Source organism: Lissotriton vulgaris, chromosome 4_1, assembly GCF_964263255.1.
Source record: "Lissotriton vulgaris chromosome 4_1, aLisVul1.2, whole genome shotgun sequence".
Taxonomy (NCBI): Eukaryota; Metazoa; Chordata; class Amphibia; order Caudata; family Salamandridae; genus Lissotriton; species Lissotriton vulgaris.
The window spans coordinates 2,060,526,791-2,060,551,061 of NC_141691.1; the positions used below are offsets into that span (position 1 = coordinate 2,060,526,791).

Sequence of the window (24,271 nt, forward strand, 5' to 3'; positions counted from 1 at the left end):
GCGGGCCGCAGGGGAGGAGCAGCGGGAAGCGGGGACGGGAAAATAGAGCGGTGGGGTACAAGAGAAAAGGGGGCGCTGGGAGAATCAGGAAATACAATATGGGCAGAAAAAACAATAGCAATCAGAGGGAGCCGCCACCCTATGCACACCCTGGGTGTTCTTCTTGCACACGCAGTACTGTTAACAGCATACTCAAAACCTGCATAAGTACAGTCTACGGTGAATTGCATGAATACACTGTGGCCCCTGAGGCTTCTTGTAAAAGCAAATATAGCACTGAGCAATGTCCAGATCGCGTGATTATTCATACATCATAGATGAGTTCTGACCCGACAGAGCTTCAACGTCATAGACAATTAGGATAGTGCTACGCGGTTTGCAGTGCACTGGCCACAGTGGCCAGACGCACCACAACAGCACCACACCTCGTGGTTTTACTTTTTTCTCCAATCACGGATTCCGGGGGCCACCACCAGTAGTGAAGGTAAAGCCAGTAAAGAAAAAACCTGCTCACCGCAATTGAAAGACATCGCCTCTCTTCCAGGGCGCTGGTGTCCATCTCCATAGCCCAAGAGCCGAGTCTCTGCTGAGGGGCATCGCGAACAGCAGAGGAGCTGGAAGAGTGCACCAGGGCACCATGACGGAGCTCGGGCAGGGAACTGCAACACCTTCTTGCTGAACTTCTATGGCCTTTCTGCTATGCATTTCCTGCCACTCATTGGTTTTTCCTCTTCACCAATAGAGTGGTGAGGTTGGACCTTTTTTCTCAGTGGTTTGTGTGCCAGACTAACCCTGACTCCATGATATTCTCCCAGTTCACCTTAATTTTGCAATTTTTGTGCCGGTTTGATTCTGTGTCTCTGTCACTGTTTATAATGCTGCCGGTGGCCACTGAGGCACCAGTATTCTCCTTTCCAATATGGGTGGTGGAGTTTTTGCTGAACTCCGTGTGGAAATTGCAGAAATTACCCTTAGCATAAGCTGAAGCCATTTTGTTTGTGGCATCCATTTACGTTAGCCTTGTGATAGCCATGTGACAATGCCGTCTTCACTGTTGCTTGCCTTTCTATTCTGCTTGAGTCATCAACAGTAGTTAACTTCTTCAGTACTGAGCCAGAGCACTGCACATGATCAGAAAGGCCTGTAGCTGCTAGAATGCACCTGCTTTAGAATGTAACTGTCAGGCTTTTTCAACTGATGAAGCAGTTCTGTCTCCCCTCCCACTTTGCTGACCAAGTGATTTCTGCCTGCCCATGTCACTCAATAACTATTCCTGTATATGTCAGTACCTCCTCGTTGAGTCTCCATGCTTTCTCAGCAGTAAAAAGGGTATAAAAGGCCCTTGGTTTCTGTATTTCATGTACTACTTTCTCCCGTGCTTGAGGGTGTTGTATTGATGTAGTCCCACTCATGAGTGATTAATAAACTTGTTATTTGATATTACAGCTTCAGTGCCAATCTCTATTTTGTTGGTTTAAGGACCAGTGAACAGATAAGGGTAAACCCCTGCACCAGTGGACCCCTAAAAAGGCTCATTTCCACATCCGCGCTCCCAATCAGAGTGCGGAGTGGCAAATCTGCACTTGCAGAACAGAGTTTACCGCCTGCCCCCTAAAAATCACATGTATATGTGCAGATTTTATTCAGGTGCATGAAGCATATGAAGACTAGTTGTATGTATAACATGTATAGATTTGTTCTTCATGGGGAACTGATTGAAAAAACAACAAGGTGATGGATGGAATGCTTGTATTCATCTCAATCACTCCCAATCGCTCGGGACAGCATCCCAATCCATTGTTTTTGTTGCCCACCATGCCACCTCATCATATGCAGATCAGTCTTGACCCTTATGAGAACAGTCAAGCCCGAATTGCCAGGCCAGGCCCTCCCTGAACCAGAACAAGGCAGGGAATAGAAAGTAGGAGACAGATATTACATTTTAACCAAAGTAATGGGTGAAATCCTTGGAGCAGCACTTTGATTTTCACTGCTGCAGAAAGAACGCCAGTAGCGAAGGGTGAGATAGTTGTGATCTTATATATTTGGTATCTAAAGCTACAATGTCACTAAACATTTTCCTACAATGGGAGAAACAGGGTGGTTAGTTACTGGTTTCCATGAAAAATATTGTTTTTGCAAGAAGAAAATCTTGATCCAAACTCAAAAAAATATTTAGCAGTGTTTGTTCAAGCTTTTATTTTATATTTTTCAGTTGGTGGACACCAGACAGCTTGAACTTTTGCCTGTTTTTGTGTGTGCCCATTTCTGAAGATTTAACATATAATTCATTATTGTTTATCAAGGTTTAACATATAATTTATAAGGGTTTCGGAATGTTTAACATATAATTCACTATTGTTTGACATTGTGAAGAGGGGTAATACATTCAAAGTTCTTCCAAACAGAGGGCCCTAAAGTACATATTGCCCAGGGTCCCCCAAATCCTTAAGATGTCACCGCCTCCCTGTCATTGACCCTGTATGAAGCTGGTGGTTGCTCCCACACTGAGGGGGCAGGGGTGGTGCTGGTTCACTAGTGCTTGCTGCCTGTCAGTAAGAGGCTGCTGTCTTTTCTCGCTGGTTATGACTGCCTCTTCCCTGATATAGACCCTGTATGAAACTGGTGCCTGCTCACTCTCACAGATCTTGTAAGGTCTGTTGCCTGCCTACCACAGACCCTGTAAGGACTGCAGCCTGTCTCTCACACACCCTGTAAGGGCTGCAGCCTGCTTATCCCAGACCCTATCAAGACTGCAGACTGGCTGTCACAGACCCTGTAAGGACTGCAGCCTGCCTATCACGGACCCAGTTACAACTGCAGCCTGCCTATCGCGGACCTTGTAAGGACAGCAGCCTGTCTATCACAGACCCAGTAACAACTGACTGCAGCCTGCCTATCACAGACCTTGTAAGGACTGCAGCCTGACCTACCACAGACCATGTAATGACTGCAGCCTGCCTATCACAGACCATGTAATGACTGAATCCTGCCTAACACAGACCTTGTAAGGACTGCAGCCTGCCCTATCACAGACCATGTAAGGACTGCACCCTGCCTATCACAGACCCTGTAGGCACTGCAGTCTGCCTATCAAAGATACTATATAGAGTGCAGCCTGACTATCACAGAATCTGTCAAGACCACCGCCTGCCTGTCAATTAATCAATCAATCAATCAATCAATCATATCATTTGTAAATTGCACTACTCCCCGTGAGAGTCTCGAGGCGCTGGGGTGGGGAATGCTACTACTGCTCGAAAAGCCAGGTCTTGAGGAGTTTTCTGAAGGTCAGCAGGTCTTGGGTTTGCCGTAGGTGGATGGGGAGAGTGTCCAGGTCTTGGCGGCGAGGTGGGAGAACGATCGGCCGCCGAAGGTTGCTCTTCGGAAGCGGAGGAGTGTGGTGAGGGCAAGGTCGGCGGAGTGGAGCTGGCGGGTGGGGGTGTAGAAGCTGAGTCGTCTGTTGAGGTACGTTGGTCCGGTGTTGTGGAGTGCCTTGTGTACATGGGTGAGGAGCTTGAAGGTTATCCTCTTATTGACCAGGAGCCAGTGCAGGTCTCTCAGGTGGGGTGTGATGTGGCTGCGGCAAGAGATGTTGAGGATCAGGCGTGCAGAGGCTTTCTGGATGTGTTAGAGCCGTCTCAGGAGTTTGGCCGAGGCTCCTGCGTAGAGGGCGTTTCCGTACTCCAACCTGTTGCTGACGAGGGCCTGGGTGACCGTTCTTCTCATTTCAGTTGGGATCCATTTGTAGATCCTGCGGAGCATGCGGAGGGTGTTGCAGCAGGAGGAGGAGACGGCGTTGACCTGTTCAGTCATGAAGAGGGTGGAGTCGAGGATGACCCCGAGGTTGCGTTCGTGGTCAGTGGGTGTTGGGGCGATTCCCAGTGCGGTCGGTCACCAGGAGTCATCCCAGGCCGAGGGGGTGGATCTGAGGATGAGGACCTCCGTCATGTGAGATTCCAGCTTCAGTCGGCTGTTCCTCATCCATTCAGCGATAGCCTTCATTCCTTCGTGAAGGTTGGTTTTGGCGGTGTGGGAGTCCTTGGTGAGGTAGAAGATCAGCTGGGTGTCATCGGCGTAGGAGATGATGTTGAGGTCGTGCCGACGGGCGACGTGGGCGAGCGGTGCCATGTAAATGTTAAACAGAGTTGGGCTGAGGGATGAGCCCTGGGGTATGCCGCAGATGATCTTGGTGGCTTAAGAGCGGAAGGGGGAAGGCGGACGCTCTGTGTTCTGCCAGAGAGGAAGGAGGTGGTCCAGTACACGGTTTTCTCTTGGATCCTGGCATTGTGGAGGCATGTTCATAGTGTGTGGTGGCAGACCGTGTTGAAGGCGGCTGACAAGTCCAGGAGGATGAGGGCCGCCGTTTCTCCATTGTCCAGCAGGGACTTGATGTAATTGGTGGCAGCGATGAGGGCAGTCTCGGTGCTGTGGTTGCTGCGGAACCCGGACTGGGAAGAGTCCAGGTGTTGTTCTCCCCGAGGTAGCGGGTCAGTTGTTAATTGATGGTCTTCTCGATGACCTATGCCGGTAACGGGAGCAGGGAGATAGGCTGGAAGTTCTTGGGGTCCTTGGGGTCCGACTTGGGTTTCTTGAGTAAGGCGTTGATCTCGGCGTGCTTCCAGCTCTCCGGGAAGGTTGCTGTCTCGAAGGAGGTGTTGATGACTTTCCTGAGATGGGGTGCGATGGCTGTGCTGGCTTTGTTGAAGATGTGTTGTGGGCATGAGTCTGACGGAGCTCCGGAGTGGATGGTGTTCATGATCTTGATGGTGTCGTCGTCGTTGATGTTGGTCCAGGAGAGCAGGCAGTTGGTGCGGATGGGGGTCGTGCGGGCAGAGGTCTCAGTGGTTCTCGGGCGGTCGAGGCTTTGAAGCTGTCATGGATGTCTGCAATCTTGTGGTGGAAGAGGGTCACCAGCAAGCCACACAGGTCTTGCAAGGGTGGGAGGTCGTTGGTGTTGGAGAGTTCCTTCACGATTTTGAATAACTCTTTGCTGTTGTGCGCGTTGTTGTCTAGATGGTCTTTGAAGGAGGCCTTTTTGGCGGATCTGATGAGGTGATGTTGTCTGCGGGTGGCATTCTTAAGGGCTGCATGGCTGTCCGGTGTTCGTTCACGGAGCCAGATCTTCTCCAGCTTTCTGCAGGTTTGCTAGGAGGCCCGGAGGTCTTCAGTGAAACAGCTGGCTTTCTTGTTGGTGTGACTGTTGAAGGGTTTCTTGATTGGGGTGAGGGTATTGGCGCAGTCGTTGATCCACTGTCTGAGGTTGCGGGCGGCGGTGTCAGGGTCGTTGGGGTCGGCGGGTGGGCTCTGGGTGAGGGTTGTGGTTAACTGGTCTTCGGTGACTTTGCTCCAGCAGCGGCGAGGCATCTGTTGGGTGCGGTGGTGCGTTGTGTGTTTCTTGAAGGTGAAGTTGATGCTGTGATGGTCGGTCCAGTGGAGTTGAAGGAGACGTGGGGGATTGCGGAGAAGATGGGGTCAAGCGTGTGACCGGTGGAGTGGTTGGGTGTAGTGACGAGTTGTCTAAATCCAAGGTTGGCTAGGTTGTCGATCAGGGTGGTGGAGTTGGTGTTGTTGTTGTTCTCGAGGTGGAAGTTCAGGTCCCCGAGGAGGATGTATTCCGTGGAGGCAACGGCGTGTGTGCTGTTGAAGTCGGCGATGGAGTAGCTAAACTGTGATCAGGGTCCGGGGGTCTGTAGATGAGGGTTCCTCGGAGGGAGGTGTTGGGGTCGGTATAGATCTGGAAGTGCAGGTGTTCGACAGTGCTGAGGGTGTCGTCGGTTTTGGTCGAGACTCTGAGAGTGCTCCTGTGGACGATGGTGATTCCTCCTCCTGCTCCATTGGTGTGCGCCCTGCGGGTGATCTTGTAGCCTTCCGGGACGGCTATGGCTATGTCAGGTGCTGAGGCGGGGTTCAGCCAGGTCTCCGTCGGGTAGGTCGGGTAGGTCCCAGAGTTCTACAGCGTGTTTGCGGGCGGAATGGGTGTTGAGAAGGATGCATCTGAGGTGGTTGGGTCTTTCCTGGTCAGCAGCATGGTGGGGCGGATGCTTGTGAAGCTGCAGTTCCGGCAGGTGAAAGCTCTTTGGGTGCGCTTCGGGGCAGCCAGGAAGCAGGTGTGTTATCGTCCGGTCTTGAGGCGCGGACGGGCGCAGACAGGTTTGCCTTAGGTGCGCCTTCGGTGAGCCAGCAGCGCGCCCTCTACGCGCGGCTGCTGCGTGGCCTCCATATGAGGGGATATGGGAGGGAGGAGCAGCTGGGAGCGGGGCGATGAATGGGATTGCAGGGGAGCGGGGTTGCAGGAACGCAGTGGTGGTAAAAACGGGCGGGGGCCCCTGGAGAACTGGGCACAGGAAGGAAAAAAAAGTTTTGACAAGAAAACAAGTAGAGGCACAGAGGAATAAAAACAAGTCTGGGCTAGAAAGCAAGTACAGGTACAGAGGAATCAAAACAAGTCTGGGCAAGAAAGCAAGTACAGGCACAGAGGAACAAAAACAAGTCTGGGCAAGAAAGCAAGTACAGGCACAGAGGAATAAAAACAAGTCTGGGCAAGAAAGCAAGTACAGGCACAGAGGAACAAAAACAAGTCTGGGCAAGAAAGCAAGTACAGGCACAGAGGAATAAAAACAAGTCTGGCAAGAAAGCAAGTACAGGCACAGAGGAATAAAAACAAGTCTGGCAAGAAAGCAAGTATAGGCACAGAGGAATAAAAACAAGTCTGGGCACGAAAGCAAGTTAGGCACAGGGGAAAAATACAAGGTTAGGCAAAAACAATGCAGGCAGAGCCATGCAGCAGCTTGGGGCGACCTGCCTGCTTGCAGGGTCAGAGGCCCTGTAAGGACTGCAGCCTGCCTCTCACAGACTCTCTAAGGACTGCAGCCTGCCGATCACAAAGCCTTTTAAAGACTGATGCCTGCCTACTATAGACCCTGTAGGGACTGCAGCCTACCTAGATACTATAAGGCCTGCAGCCTGGCTGTCCCAGACCCTGTAATTTCTGCAGCCTGCCCATCACAGACCCTGTAGGCACTGCAGCCTGCCTAAGACAGGCCCCTTTAATGAGTGATGCCTGTACCAAGGCTGCCTGTGCCCCTCTATAAGATTTAGTAGTTGATGAGACAGCTCTATTGAGAAAAACTGTGATGTCTTTTAAATGATATTGGGATCAAAAAAGTTTTGAGGTACTGCACACACAAAAAAGACTGCAATAATAATGCTGTTGGCATATTCAGGAATCAATATGATTGTTCTGGTATTTTAATGTAGTTTTGAGTGCCCACAAAATCACTATCTGGATATGGGTGGCTGATACATGTGACATGGAAACATGTGGCCTGGTACTTACAATCAGTACATGTGTGGCAGAAACTTAAAATATGTACATATGTGGCCTAGTACACATGATCTGGAAACATACGGCCTGGTACTTACAATCTGTACATGTGTTCCAGATACTTATATTTCAGATGTGTGGCTGATACTTGTAATCTGGACATCTGTGTTTAAAATGTGTAATCAAGATATATGTGACTGGCATTTTTAAATGTGAATATGTGGGGTTGGTCTGTACAATCTGCATCTGTCTGGATGTTGATGTAGAGATTATTTTTCTATGAACAGCTTCACTTTACAGATCAACAGTTGTCACTTTTGTGCTTTCCTCTTTACAGGTGAAGCTCCAGGACTGGCTGCGACGTCTGAGGAATGAGACTAAATACATTCTGGAGTCTAAGCTCAGGGAAGAGGAACAATATAACACCATGAGGGTGAGTGGCAGCCCTGAGTCCCTTGTATTTGTACACCTTTCATTGTGTATGTTCAGGTCCCTGCATGTGCCGGCCAAAGTTAGAGATTCAAAGAAGATAATGGTTCACCCTCCTAACTGGGTTTTGCCTCCACCAGACATACTGGCTGCAGAGTCACTGCCCTGTGCGTCCACAGACTCATATATTTCCGCGGGGCTTCATGAAAGTCACAAAAGAATGATTTACTCTTCCAGCCTTTAGGCAGCAATCACAAGCTTCCATGGTGTATTTCGGAGTATGTATGTACAGATCTTGGCCAACTGGCACTGAGTGTGGTCATGTGTGTCTGTATGTGTGCATTTATGTGCATGTGTCTGTTGGTGTGTTTGTGTGTGCACGGCTCCAGTCATCTCTGGGACTGCATGTGTCTGTCTGTTTTCAGTCACCTCCCTGTCAGCATGCACATGCATGTGTGTTTGTGTGCACCTATATATTTGAAGGTTTGTGTATTCTCCGGTGTGGAAGAATGTGTTAGTATGTGCATGCATGCATGCCTTTGTGTGAGTGCGTTTGTCTGTGAGTTTGTACATGCATATGTGCAGTTGTGTATGAAAATGTCCATGCATGTTTCTATGTGCCTTTTTACTGTTGCTCAGCAGTTAAAAGTCTGAACCAGAAATGTCAAGAAGCTCAAACTTTGATCCCAGAAGTCAGCTACAATGTTCGGGTGCCTTAAGTATCAAAATAGGGCTAGCCCTAGAATATACTATCAGTAAAGTTAGAACAGCAAATCAAATGAGTTCAACATTTTAGTGTGTTGTTGTTAGGTGAATGAAGCTTTATTGTTGTTGAGATTTGTGCTGGTTCACCATTGTGGGTCAAGTTTATGACCTGAAGTCTTGTGATGGTGCAGGTCAGTTTTGGTGTTTTCTGTGGGATGTGGTGTTCAGCTCATTGGGAAAGAGATGTTTGTCTCAGACCCGAGCTAGTCAGGAAAAATGAAAGTTAGTGATGGGTCTTGAGGAACTATTGGACAGCTCAGATCTATTTAAACTGATTATTTCCTGTTCTTGATCAGTCTTGAAGAACTATTGGACCACCTTGTTGTATGGTTTATACTTTCTCAGTGAAACTGTGCATTTGTTGGACAACATGAAGTCAAAACTGTTTGAGACTGAGTCTGTACACTCCATCGGGATATGCTGGCCTTTGTACAGGATAGCTCACAGCGCACCATCAGTACCCCATACCCAACAAGGTAATAGGTGGAATGTGCAACCTCAGAAAATTACAACCCTGAAACCCCAAGGAAATCATGGAAACAGATCAAGAACCTTTTTGTTTGGTAACTCATGCATGTTCAAAGAGAGACACAAGAAATACTCAGATTGGCATTTAAATATTTATTGAAGCAAAATGATTCTTGCGTAAAATACGTGCGATGCAATGATCAATAGAAGCAAACAAAATAGTGTAAACAGCATTACGGGAATGGTGAAGAATATAAACAGTTCAACCAGTGTACTGTACATAGATTGCATGTTTGCATACAAGTACTGGTTTATTTTGTATCCTACCCTGTGCTCACTTTCCTAGTGGACCTAGGGTGGGTGAATCTGCCAGAATTCCTCTAAGGTGAGCTAACTTCCCTGTTGCCTGTGGATAAGTGTAATCAGGAAGCCCGTCTTGGTGGAGAGCTGGGCACCATTCCTCTCAGGAGGTAAACAAGAATCTGCTGGGCTGGAATTCCGACACATGGCGACCTCGACTGTGTCAGAAAAATGCTCCACTTTCTAAACAAAGGAGTGATAATCTTTATATACTAAACTTCACCCATATTACCATGCTGAAGCTCCAGTCAGGCTGCCACTATTGATGCTATGACCACCGAGCTGTCACACGCGTACAATAAAAAATAACATTTTGCACAGTGAACTTAGCCCTGATACAGAATGTTCACTGCTCTTGACAAAATGACTACAAAGAAATGTAAATGTAAGCAAACTTGAACATGTAAAATGGTGGTGTTCTCACCCAGGCCTAATGTGACCGCATGGCACCAGTGGGCATAATGTGATTAAAAAGATTCCTAAAAACTATGCTTATAAATATAAGTTTAAAGTATTAAAACCTAACACCTAAAAAGCATTGTGCTCTTTAATAATTAAAGCATAGCGAAAGCCAAACCATTTAAAATAGAAAAAGATAGAATAAAAGGCAAAGTTTGTTTTAAAAAGCAATTTTGTGTGTAAAAACATGGGCAAATTAAAAAACTCCACAGCTCGAAACTGCCAGATTGTTTACATGTTCTGAGGAGTTGACAAAATATTTCTATACCCAGCTACTGCAGACGATTGTCCCGTTGGCACCCCTCTAACCAGCTTCAGGGAGCAAATATGTTCAAATCCGTCTTCCTCAGCAGTCGCTGAAGGTAGGATCGGCAGTAGTGCAGCCGCAGAGGATGAGCCAGGATCCAAATCCCCAGGAGCTGAAGCATCCCAGGAAGGCTCATAAAATGCATTTAGAAGCAACAGCAATTGTGCTGTACAGATGAATCTTGAGGGACTCACCAGCATTTCTATGTCCGTAGAATGGACTGGTTGCATACCCAATGATATTTCCAGGGCACACTCGAAAGTGCACAGCTGACAGGAGAATACGGGCTGCAAGTGTAACCAAAAAAGGCTGAAAGAACAAGAACCAGTTGCCATTTTCTTGAAGCAAGGGTGTGCCAAACAAAATAGCACATTTGGTAGTGCCATCACCATTTGGCCAAGTGATGGAACATCTATTGCGGAGCACATAGATTAAAATCAGAGTCCCGACAACCAAGAACAGGACAAGCATTAAACCTCCAAAAATGCTTCCAAGCACAGAGTGTATGAAAGATGGAAAAACTCAGAAGACCGTTTGGAAGTTACTAACCAACCTGCCACCAATTGTTTTTAAAAATTGCGTTATCCCTGCAGTATTCAAAATTTTAAAAATGTGGTGCACAAGTTCCCCGAAATGGCACGGGAAGTTGGTGCGGAGTAGCGGCTGTTTCTCAGAAGAAGACGTTGAAACTTGAAGATCAAACCTCTTCCTTGCAGACTCCTTACATCAACAAGAGGCATTGCGGTAATTGCTTCTAGAGGAGGCTAGAATGACCTGGCTCACTACCCAGAGTCGCATTTATCAGTGGGGGGATAAAACTGCTAAAACTCTGCACTAACACAGTGCCTCGCACACATATTGCATACGTAACAGACTGGAGGGGAGTTAGGCATGCCGGGGATTTGGCCATGACACAGTGCCTTGCCACCTTTGTTACTGTTACTGTGCTCGCAACCTCCAGGGGTGGAATGTTAATCACTTTGTGGTTTCTTAGAGGACTTGTCCATTCAGCCCCTGTCTGACTTAGACTGAAACATGCTGGACAAGGACATCACCTGCAAGAAGCTGGGATTGGCTCTGCCTCAGCTCCACCTGGGATGGACCCCAGGTCCCAAAGGTCTCCCAGTGGAGTTCTTGGGGATTATCAAGGACTACTTATGGACCCTCTCTGGAATATGTTCCAGTGTAGCATCTAAGTTCACATTCAAAATTTGTATTGAAAGCCAAATTGTCGCATCCCTAGCTGTGCGGGCAGGTGGAAATAGCACTTGCGTAGAATAGGTCCTAACAGCAGAAACCGTGACCATATACGCAACCCCCAGCTTCATCCTGCAACAACATTGATCATTCAACATCAAATAACTTCTATTCGAAGGCAATCTGAATACTGGATGAATTACAGCAGCTGGGGAACCCTTCAGATAACAAGAAAACTTCATGCAAAGTGAAGTGAATCCTCCTTGCAATCAAAAGAATGGCCCAAAGTGTTCTCACCGTTTGTGCTACTAAGAGAAACCTCAGTTTCACCATTCCTACATTGGTATGTGAAAGGCAAGAGCCATGACTCATGTACAACGACCTGTCCTAGTGATTCGTATCTGCCCACTTGATGGTGTTGTGAGCAGAATTTAAAGTGAAAAGTTGATATCAGCAGAGAAGTAAACCTGTGTATAATCCAATCTGCCGATGGTATTTCTGCCATTACAAATTAATGGGGTAACCCAATAAACATCACAAGACCTGGGTACAATGCAGTAATGAAACAAGTGGTCCGTGACTGCTTTAGAGACGAAAAAATTATAATTTATCATGTGTGTGAAGCTTAAATAAGTCAAACACTGGTAAAAGATACCAAAAATAAATGCAACAACATACCCTGCTGTCTAAGATAGCATTGTTCCAAACGTACAGTCAATGTAAAACACAAAATCGCCAAAGAATTGTTTGAGTTCAGTATATTTAATTTCATATACTTGAAACAGATCAAAATTAATTTGACAAACGAAAGGTACAAAGGTTGATCAAAGGTAGAGAGAAGAATGGATATGCTCGTGATGGGTAGGGAAAATTGAATAGTCACAAATATTCAGAGTTTATACATTTTTACGGCTTTGGCAATGGACTGGTAAAGCGACCAGTACAGAAAAGCTTGTCCCAAACAAATCATTTATAAAAAATTTTATGTACTTTTTGTAAATGCATAAATGCAACATCAAGCGAAGGGGATGGGATGTTATACAGGCCAATAGTGGGTGGGGTGTGTCGATGTTTCGACTCGGCCTGTGCATAGAGGGTGACTTAAACCTCCGCTGCGAGTCTTCTTCAGAACGAAGGAGGGCGGGGGGGCAACCTAATCCTAGTGTCACACAGGCATCTCAGGTACAACACTGGAGGTTGAGTACTTAATGGCGTTGCCAGGGTTTTCCAATAGTAGTGAGCTGAAATCAACTCGTGAGGTCTACCTTGTGAAGACTTCACCGGTTTTTAAAACCGTAAATTAGTTCTGACATTGTCATCAGACAATTGAATAATCTGTCAAAACCTTGAAAGAAAAACCGGGCGTCGCACGCCTCACAGAATCCCTTCTGCCAAGTTCAAGACTTGCAGCGGAGGTTTAAGTCACCCTCTATGCACAAGCCGAGTCGAAACGTCGACGCACCCTACCCATTAACGGCCTGTATCACATCCCATCCCCTTCGCTTGATGTTGCCTTCTTGGCATCGAGGAAGAGGAGAAGGGCATGTATGGCGTGTCGGTGTGCTTTTTCGACCAAATGGGCAAGGCGTCAGATATTGTCCGACCCCTGTCTATATTGTATAAAGCCAACCTTATAGAGATCTATTAAACCAGGTAGTGGTGTTTCTAAACAGTTGGCCAGCATTTTGGTGTAGAGTTTAGTGTCTGTGCTCAGTAAGGCTTTTGGGCTGTAAGATGAACAGAGTGTCAGGTTTTTACCGGGTTTGGGAACAAGCGTGATTTCTGCATTAGACATGGTAGGTGTGAGGCCCCTGACATGTGAAAATGAGTTGTAAAGCTTGATCAGTTAGTCTTGGAGTTGCGGCAGTAAACTCACCTAGTAGGACAGGGTAAGACCATCCAGGCCTGGAGATTTTCCCTTGAGGATCTCTTTAAGGTTTTTAAGGAGCTCAGCTAGGGAGAAGGGTTCCTCCAGCTCACGAGCTAATGAAGGGTCAGGAGGTTGCAAGGGTCATCTCTGAAGATAGGTGGCTATTGCAGTTTGGTCTTCTCCCCCTGAGGCGCGTAGGCGCTGGTAGAAAGCTTGAAAGGCCTCCTGCTTTTCTGACTCCCTGGTGGCCCAGGTAGAGTCCTCCATTTTGAGTTTAGCGATGTGGGATTTGGCATGTTTTTGGCGCAGCCTTCATGTGAAAAGGGAACACACCTTCTTGTTCCTCTCAAAGTACTTTTGCTTGCGTGCTAGGAGGAAGTGATCTGCTTTGTTGATTCTATGCGCATGTATTTGTTCCTGCAGAATGGCCAGCTGCTGTTTGACCTGCAGCGTGGGATACGGTTTGTCAGAGCATTCTAGGGAGAAGATGTCCACCATAAGTTTCGCTTCAAACAGGCGTGCCTCCCAAGCCCTGGCTATAGAGATTGAGGTCATCCCTCTCTGTATGGTAGCTTTGAACCTGTGACTGAGGGTGAGGGGAGAGGTGTCAGGGAGGGAGTTGAGTATGAAGTATTCAGTAATCATATCTTTTATCGGTGCTTTATCTATTGGGTCTCGCAAGAGTTGGGGGAGAGTCCTGGTATCACAAAAAAGATGGAATCTGTTGAGTAGCCGCTGCAGCCCTGCTAGGGTCTTCGACACCAGCAGGGTGTGATCTGCATACAGAGGGGTCCGTACCTATCACCTCCCAACGTTGATGCATCTGCCGGCTCTTCTTGCAGGAAGCTAACCACTCCATTCATGTACAGAGAGAATAGAGTGGGGGCCAGGACACAGCCTTGCCGAATTCCCCTGCTGACTGGGATGTGATCCGTCAGTTGCCCCTGCGCCCCCATCTAATCTGTGCATAATTCCCTTCATGCAACTGAACTACCAGGTTAAGAATTGCGATTCTCCTATTAACATGACTATAGAATCTGGTTTTAATTAAAGACACGGAGGCTGACATTATGCATATAACTTTTAATGCAGACCCAAGCAGTCGCATATGTCACAAAGCAATAGTTCCATATAGAACATTCTTAACAAAACAATTCCAGTAAGCACTAGGCAATCAGCCTCTTTTAAATGAGGAGTAAAGGAGAAAGGAAATGTCCCAATAAAAACTTCAACGAAGGGTCAACGAAACTTCACAAAATCGAGAAAGATGAAGGATGAACAAAATCTCCAAGAAGGAATCAGGAACATGAGCTCATGAGAGGTTATCTGAAAAAAAAAGGTGTAAATAAATCCAGAAATATAAACAAAGATCAATCCTGACAAGGAACATAAGAATATAAAAGCAAGTTAAGTATTCAAATAAACATATCACAAGAATTAAACAGTAAACAAAAATCAACCACCCAAGGGAAGGGTGGGAGGGATAATGTTAGCCTCTGTGTCTTTAATGAAATTCAGATTCTCTAGTCATGTTAATAGGAGAATCGCAATTTCATTACAAGACCGGAGGCTACCATTATGCATGTTGGTAGCCATGTAAGACAACATCAGACATATGAGTGATTGGTTTGCAATAATGATGAGCAAAAGTTCTAGAATTCGACCAATCAGCAGCTTTAAGAATATCATCCAACTTACCTCCTGACCAAAAGGACTTACTGCCCATAGCACCCCTGATAGAGTGCTGTTTGAAGATACTTAGATCAACACCAGCAATGTTCATAACAATTTTGACCCATCTTGCAATAGAGGCAGAGGAAATACCCTTATGAGGTTTAACGAAGGATATAAGTAATTGAGCAACACCACATGGACGAAGAGCATGCATTCTCAAATCATACTGTTTCATACAATCCACACACAGAGTTTTTTTTACAAATATCAAAACGTGGATAGAAAATAGAATCAGACATAGTCTTGGTCCTTCTGTGGAGTTCAAATTTGACACTAAACATATCATAAGACCTATAGGAAATATCTAGAGCTCTAACATCAGAAACTCTACGACAGGAAATTAAGCAAAGAAGAGTAGCTAATTTGATGGAAAGGTTCTTTCTGTTCAAAAGACAGTTATCTGGCCAACTTCAGAAAAGGTCAAGAATTAATTTAACATCCCACAAAGATTGATATCTAGGTTTTGGAGGTCTTCTAAGTCTGATACTTTTAAGGATTCTACAAATAATAGGATTTTTACCTACCGTCTTACCATTGACCAATGAATGACCAGCAGAGATAGTCGATCTATAACAATTGATAGACCTATAACTTAGACCCCTGTCAAATTGTTCTCCGAGAAAATTGACTATATCAACAATAGGTGCTTCCACGGGATCCAAGTCCCTTTCCAAGCACCAATGTAACCAAACTTTCCAAATGTTGTTATACCGGTAATGTGTTCCAGGGGCCCAAGATTCTCCGAGGAGAGTTGAAGCTGTTGACGAAAGCCTTGCGAGATCATTGGATCTCCTGACACTCTCCAGGCAAGAAGGTTCAAATTCCCTGTTTGGACAAGAGGGTGAATTCGACCGTATTTGTCGGTGAGAAGGTTGTTGGGAGAAGGAATCAGGAAAGGAAGATCGTAAGACATCTCTAGGGTAGTTGGGAACCAGGCTTGGGAAGCCCAAAAGGGAGTTACCAGGACAATGGAGGCGTGTTGATGTCTCACTTTCTAAAGGACCCTCTGGATCATGGCAAAGGGAGGGAAAGCATAAGCGTTGACTCCTACCCATGATTGGAGAAAAGCGTTGACCGCAAGAGCACCCGGGTCGGGCATCAAGCTGTAATAATGTTCCAGTTGAAAAGTCAACCTGCTTGCAAAAAGATCTATTTGGAAGGGACCCCAGAAGTTGTTTAGGGATCTGAACACTAAGGTGTTGAGTTTCCAATCGGAATGATCCAAAAGGAATCTCGAATTCCAATCCGCAGAAAGGTTCGATTCCCCTGGAAGGTATTCTGCTCTTAGAGAGATCTTGTGTTCCAGGCAGAAGATCCAAAGTTTTTTTGCTAAGTTTGACAAGTCTTCCGACTTTGTTCCTCCCAGGCGGTTTATGTAGGCAAGGGCGGACATGTTGTCCATTTTAAGAATAAATGATGCCTTGAAGAGAGTGTTTGAAGCTCATTAGAGCATAAAGGCCTGCAGTCAGTTCTAGGTAGTTTATATGGTGTGAAGACTCCTCTTGAGACCAAACTCCACCAGTGTTTTGATCTAGGAGACAGGCACCCCAGCCATGAAGGCTCGCATCTGATTCCAAAATAAAATCTGGTGTTGAACCAAAAATTGCTCTGCCGTTCCAAGCATCCAAATTCTCTAACCACCAGGTTAGTTCTGAAATGGATTCTTGGTTCAGGGAAACACAGTCTCCGTACCAGAGACCCGATCTCAAAGCTTTTCCTTTTATCCTTTGAAGGGCTCGATAATTTAGAGGGCCAGGAAAGATAGCTTGTATGGAGGATGAGAGAAGACCCAGGAGTCTGGCTAGTTCCCTTAACGAAAGATTTTGATGTTTGAGGACATGTCTTATCTCCTTTCTGATTTTGGAAATCTTCTTCGGAGGAAGAAGGAGAAGGCAATTGGTGGTGTCTACAGTGAAACCTAGGAATTCCTTGGACTTTGAGGGAGACAGTATTGACTTTTCTTTGTTTAAAATAAACCCTAGGTTTTCTAAAAGATCCATTACAGTCTTGAGATCTTGAAGAATTTGAGTATGATCTTGAGACATGATAAGGATATCGTCTAGATATCTAATCATACGAATACCCTTCTCTCTTAGAGATGAGGTGACTGCTCTCATTATTTTAGTGAAACACCAAGGGGCTGATGACAGGCCGAAAGGGAGAGCTTGGAATTGATAAAGCCGGTTCTTCCAAATAAATTGTAGAAAGGGTTGATCTTCCTTGGCCATAGGGATGGTAAAATAGGCATCTTTGAGATCTAGTTTGACCAACCTGTCTCCTTCTAACAAGAGATCTCTCAGAAGATGGATACCTTCCATCTTGAAATGTCTGTAAACAAGGTATTTGTTGAGTTCCCTGAGATTTATGACGGGTCTCCAACCTTTGTCCTTTTTTTCCACAAGGAAAAGAGTGCTTACAAAGCTCAGAAATTCCATAGAGACTTCTACGATTGCGCCCTTCTGGAGCATCGAAGAGATCTCCTCTTCTATAATCTTCTCTTGATCCGGAGAGAGGGACATTTCTCTTGGGAAAGAAACCTGAATCTGAGTATCTATGAAATCTATTGTAAAACCAGTAACAATGTTCAGAACCCAAGGATCCTGAGTAATTAGTTTCCAGTTCTGGAGATAGAATCTTAGTCTGCCTCCCACTTTCGTGGGAGGGGAAGAAGGAATCAAAGTACTTACTTTGTGGATTGGCGTCGTTAGATCCTCCTCTCATTCTCGAACCTCTTGAACGGAAGCCTCTTCCTCTTGGAGGGTAAAATTGGGGTTGGTAGGAGGACTGGTAGCCACCTCTTGCATTTTAACCTCTAGATCTACCGTAGGGCCTACGATTAAATCGCCCGAAAGATTGGCCCCTTCTTCCGGCCCTGCCAAAAAGGTTATTGTTATTGATGTTGAAGACCTTTTTCATGTTCTGATGGGCTTTATCCAGGGCTGTAAAGGTGGACACATATTTACCTAATGTTTTGATTAGGTCTTTGCCAAAAAGTAGGCCTTTAGGATTAAGTGAGGGTTCTTTATCGGCTAAATCGCTTGATTTTGGGCTAATCTTAGTAAAAACGACTCTTCTTCTTTTAGAGTTGAGACTGGCATTTGCGTTTCCTAAAAGAACCAGTGCCCTTTGACTCCAACCATGGATAAGATCAGTGTTCAAGGTGGAGCCATTGATATGACTATCTTCAGCGGCATCAATAATTTTAGCGAGGGGACCTAAAATATCGAGAAGTCGGTCTTGACAAATTTTAAGGGATCTCTCCATACCCTTCCTGGGGTCCCTACCGAGCTTAAAAAGATATTTTACCAGCTTGTGATCCACATTAGGTGTTTGGCAGACTTTACCCTCGATAGAAGGTCTTGAGCATTCTGCTCGCAAAAGATTACGGGTGTCTCTCTCCAGAGGATTCCTGATCCACTTGGTAATAAATTTACTAACGTGGTCGTGAGGAACCCAATTAGAGCTTCTAGGATGTCTGATGTTAAGGGGGTAAAACATCTCCTCACCCAGAGGGTCTAGGATAGTATCCTTAGAAGAGGAGGGCAGATTATCATCAAAGGATTCAAAATCATGGTTATCCTCATCCAGGTCGAAGATGCATTCGTCAGGAAATTCTGAGGCATTATCATCATGGCCATCATTATCAAAATCATCATCGTGGATGAAATCATTGTTCTGAGCACTTGGATAGGTTGTGCCGCGGGGGACACCTTTACAAGTTGTGCCGCTGAGGACACCTTTATATGTTGTGCCACTAGGGACACCCGGATTGCCCGAGGCAAGATGACCTCCATCAAAATTCAAGGTACCTGGACTTGAAGTAGTGCTCTTAGGGGTATGATCAATATATTTAGTTTTTCTACTTCTCTTACCCCTTACTTCAGTGAGGTCATCGTCATTACCAAACTCATACTGAAATTCATCATCCTCTTCTGGTGAAAAGGATCTCTTAGATGCCATGACTTTAGAAAGTGTAGAAAACATACAAGATCTCATCACTTTATGGATCAGAGATTTAAATGCCTCACTCTCAATGTTGGGAAGAGAAATATCATCCTGGTCTGAATCCATGTCAGACATAATGAGGATAAGAAATAAAAGCTATTAGATTAAATGAATGAATATTAAGGAATTCTCCCCTTTTTTTTGGTTTTTGTTTGAATAAATAAGAATATAGAACCAATTAAGTTAATGTAAAACCCCTTTTTTATTTTTTTAAGAGAGAGACCGAAGGGGGTGGGTATAAAGCCTAAATCTAGAAGATATATACTAAATAACGGGAAATATAGCGTGAAAGTAAGTAAGTAAGCTCAAAATATGGCAAAACGCTCTGAAAACGGTAAATGTAGTCAAAAACAGCTGATCGCGTCGGGAAACTGCCTGTCTCCTCGAGCGCGATCAGCCGGTTGCCTAGAAACGCTCATTGTGATCTGGGAGGTCGAGGAAAGGAGCTAAGAAGCAACGCCACGCAGCGTGAGCCTTGCTAATGGCCTTTCTTGAGTCTCTCCTCGAGTCAGGGCAGGCCCCTCGAGACGCGGACGGTAAAGAGGGCAGAAGCCCAAAAGAGACACAGGACGAAGGGAGGCGCGTCTAAGCGGAAAGCACTTCAAACAACAAATAAGCCCAGACAAGGTAAGCCAAAAGAGATACTCGGCACGAAGAGAAATGCGCGATTAACATAGATAGAAAATCGGACTAACACGGGCAGTAAGAGGGAGCCAACCTCCATAAATTAGAGGTCGGACACTCGAAACAGACAAGGGGAAGGGAACAAAACGTTCAAAAAGAGGCATGAGGAAAAGATTCAGTAAAAGGCATGTTAATCTATATTAGAGATATGAAAATCAAAGATAAAAACATAGGCCACAAAGTAGATGGGCTAATAATAATAAATAAAGGCAATGGTTAGCAAATTATCAAAGAAGAACACTAATCATATCAAATCAAGGAGGATAAAGAAAACAGGACTTATCTGCTTGGAGACGCATTTAAAAGAGGCTGATTGCCTAGTGCTTACTGCAATTGTTTTGTTAAGAATGTTCTATATGGCACTATTGCTTTGTGACATATGCGTATGTTTGGGTCTGCATTAAAAGTTATATGCATAATGGTAGCCTCCGGTCTTGTAATGAAATCGGTAATGGGATACCCAAATCTGTGAGGGCCGGGCAAAGCTTACACCTGGGGACTAAATCAAAGATAGTCTTCAAGTCAATAAAGGCGAAATAAATAAAGACTGCCCTTGCCTATCACAACCACTTTCCAATAAAGGAGTAGAAGCCGGAATACCTGGTTGATGGTCCCTGTCTTCACCCTAAAACAAGCTCAAAAGTGAGATAAAATTGCGTTTTCATCTGCCCATGTCTGGATCTCCTGCAGCGTGGCTCTGCAGGAGACTTTTTGGAGGGCGTCGATCAGGCTGATAGGCCTGTAGTTTGAGGGTTCCTCTCTGGCTCCTTTTTTTATTAATTGAGACCACCTCTGCACCCTTCCAAGACTCGGGGACTGGGGCACCACTAGCTATTGCATTTGACAAAAGTAAAAAATAGTGGTCCCTCCAGCTTTGGACTGTACTATTCGACTTATTGTGGCCTCTATTTCACCCAAGGTAAAAAAAATCATCATCAGAGGGATGGTTGCAAAAATCACCCACCTCTGCTGCAGACGTGTCCCAAGAGGTTGTGTTGAGCTTCTGGAAATGGTTATGCCATTCCTGACCGGTTATGTAGTTGGGGGTGATTGGGCCTCTGAGCTACTACCCCAGGTAACTAGGTACCAAAATAACTTGGTGTTCTTCTCTGTGCTTGCTTCCTTGAGTTGCTGCCATCGGGATTCATCCCATGCCCTCTTTGCAGAACTCCTGGAGTTTCCTGGAGGCTTTAATCAAGGAAGCGTTCTTAGCTTTAATGGCTGAAGCTAAGAACGAGTGCTCACATCTACAATCCTTTGTGTACCACAAGTATGCTCCTCATGGTAGAATACTGGGCTTTCGATCCGGCCTTGGAGCTAAGAAATATGAGCCAAGTCAGCCAAAAATTCGGGAGTGAGCCATGACTACATCAGCCACATATTAATATTGCAACATGGCTCCCAAGCCACTTGCCCCAAACCAAGCCAGCAACATGGACAGACATCATACCCCCAACAGCATCAATCCACTTTATCTACTTGTCATGCAATTTTGTTATTACAATCAAAACAAGCCATTCTCTTGTGTAAGTCTGGCTCTCCTTGAGATTCTTGCCCGCTGGCCTTTTTGTATAAGGCCACTGACACGGGGAACACAGTTATCCATCAGATATTAAATACCTCCCTTTCTACGAAGAAAGTACCTAGATTCTAGAATGTGGCAGTGGTTTACCTACTGTTTAAAAAAGCCCTTGGTGGATCCTTCAGCTTTAGCCAATGTTAGGCCTATCTTGTTGCTTCCATCATTGGGCAACATTTTGGAGAAAATTGTGAACGGTCAACTGGCCACCTACCGTGAGAGCTCCAAAGCACTTCATGCTTGCTAATCCGGCTTGAGACAGAAACACTCTACCGAGTCTGTCTTGTTAGAAGTTTTTGAGACCATTAAGATGACGCTGAATATGGGTATCATTGCTGTCCTGTTTCCATTGGATCTTTCAGCAGCATTTGATACTATTTCCCACTCTATACTGCTTCAGCATCTTCTTGATTGTTACATCCTGCTTTCATTTCTTCTTTGTCCTTCCTTTGTGTTTCTCATTTCTATCTCTGCATGTCTCTATGATGTCATCTGTGTTCCAATTGTATTTGCTTGAAAGCTGGAACAGTTACATCTGGAGGCTGAGCTGAAGTCCATCTGCTCCTGGTGGGGTCTTTTCTATCATTATACAATCTTATTCTATTTATCTACCTGACCTGATTTTATTCTACAATAAACCTAAATTGTTACATATACTGGATTTATGGACATCAATTCATTACAATTTTGGCGACGAGGGTGTGATTCCTTCAGATTTAAGCCAAATCACGCAGCAAACATTCTAACACCCTAGGGAAACAGGCTGTCCAGATCACACAGGACACTGGTGGGGTTAATGAATTGATGTCCATAAATCCAGTATACGTAACAATTTAGGTTTATTGTAGAATAAAATCAGGTCAGGTAGATAAATAGAATAAGATTGTATAATGATAGAAAAGACCCCACCAGGAGCAGATGGACTTCAGCTCAGCCTCCAGATGTAACTGTTCCAGCTTTCAAGCAAATACAATTGGAACACAGATGACATCATAGAGACATGCAGAGATAGAAATGAGAAACACAAAGGAAGGACAAAGAAGAAATGAAAGCAGGATGTAACACATCTCCCCCTTGACAAAATAAAATAAGATAAGAAAACAAAAGAGAATAAACATTAATAATAGAACATATAGCATATACACTGGAAGAATTATGGTAAAGTAAAAGAAAGAGATAGAACTTTAAAAAGTGAAAGTACAATAGAAAATACTGTAACCCTCATGGTACAGAATCCATATCACAGAGCAAAAACACAGCTCATAAAACACACAACAATATGAACACCTCTAAACTTAAAGCACTTACAAGTGGTTCAATAACTAGATAAAAGATAGCGAACACAAGAAATTCTACAAAAGAGCAACCAGCGGCTCTTTAAACATCAAAGATAGCAAACACTTGCTATTCTACAAATGAGCAACCTGCGGCTCTTAACATTGAAAATAAATGAAACTCCTCTAATATAATAGAGCGCTAAAGCGGTACACATCCTAGTATATAGCAACTTTCACTCTCACAAATTCCGAATACCTGAACACCGCTAACAAAGTTAGAGCACATTGTGGTTCAGCAAAAAAAACTAGAACTCTTCAAAATTATGCAATCTCATGAACATGGCTCATCCTAAGATGCAAGCCGTAAACACATAAAAATACAATGAAAAATGGAGCACCTCAATAAATGAGCACAAAATGTGGCCCCTTTCAAAAATACACATGTACACATCCCATGCACATGTCAAACATGCAATCCACAACGGATTTAAATAAAACACTTGAGCACCTCAAACAACGTTGAGCATAAAAAATGGCTCACTCCATCGAATAACTAACACACTAGAAATCTGAATAGAAATTACAGAGCACCTCAACATATGTTGAGCATAAACATGGCTCTCACATGAGGACGATACTATCTGACTGTAGTATAACTAAACACCTTGCAAAATTAAAACGATACTATCTCACTGTAGTACAACTAAACACCTCAACCATCATAGAGACATGCAGAGATAGAAATGAGAAACACAAAGGAAGGACAAAGAAGAAATGAAAGCAGGATGTAACACATCGATCTTAGCGTATTTCACATGGCCTGGCCTCGATCTTTTTTGGCCAACAGAAAACAACTGGTATCTATTGGACAGTATTCTTTAGCAGAGAGATCTGTGGCTTTTTGTGTCTTGCAAGGTTCTTCACTTAGCCCTTCCTTATATAATTCCTTCATGGCCCATTTGATATCTCTGATAACCTCCTATGGCATTGCAAACACTTCCTACGCAAACAACACTCAATTGATCCTATCTCTTGATAAGGATTCTCTTGAGGCTGAACTGATTTTCAAGAACTGTTTTGCAAACTTCATTTGCTGGATGAAAAAGAAACATTTAAAATCCAACAATGATTAATCTGAAATTCTTATGTTCGGAAAGGCCAATTTTTTCCCCCCTACGAAGTGGTTGCCGGACTCTGTGCCCCTCCTTCTGCACACTAGAAGTGGAAAAAAATCTGGGAGTCCGGTTTGATAATGCACTTTCTTTCTCCACTGAAGCACTATCAGTGGCCGGTATGTGCTTTTCAATGATGAAATCTTGAACAACATTCTTTGACTTCCTTCCCCTAGCCACAAGGAAAACAGTTGCTTTTGCCCTAATAACATTGAGGCTTGATTACTGTAATAGCCTCCATGCAGGGAGTTCAAAGGAGTTGCTCCATAAACTCCAGATGGTCCAACACACACCGCTACCAGACTGGTGCTCAAACTCCCTAAACAGAGCTCAGAGTCTGAAGCTCTTAGGGAACTGCCCTAGCTACATGTTCATAAGAGGGGTTTATTTAAGATTCAAGTTCTAGTTTTCTGAGCATTTCACGCAATATGTAAAAAATATCTAATTGCCCGGTTCTGCCAACACAGCACTCAGAGGGCTCTGAGATCCTCCAATGACGTTCAATCACAAAAGAGGGGCGAGGGTCAGAAAAGTTTATACTCTGCCACCCGAACCCCCGAAGACCTTAATTATACACACAAAAGGGGTGGGTAGAGTAAGTAACATAAAAATACAAATATAAACACAAAAAACGGAGA

At 44.8% G+C, this 24,271-nt stretch overlaps 1 protein-coding gene across 1 annotated transcript in view; it reads left to right on the forward strand.

Annotated features, from left to right (window-relative positions):
• Nucleotides 1–24,271, forward strand: part of LOC147724972 (E3 ubiquitin-protein ligase TRIM39-like) — a 345,331-nt gene that overhangs the window by 90,781 nt on the left and 230,279 nt on the right. Inside the window, exon 2 of the mRNA XM_086966462.1 lies at nt 7,665–7,760. Coding sequence (XP_086822588.1) covers nt 7,665–7,760 — 96 coding nt within the window. The remainder of the gene's footprint in view (nt 1–7,664; nt 7,761–24,271) is intronic.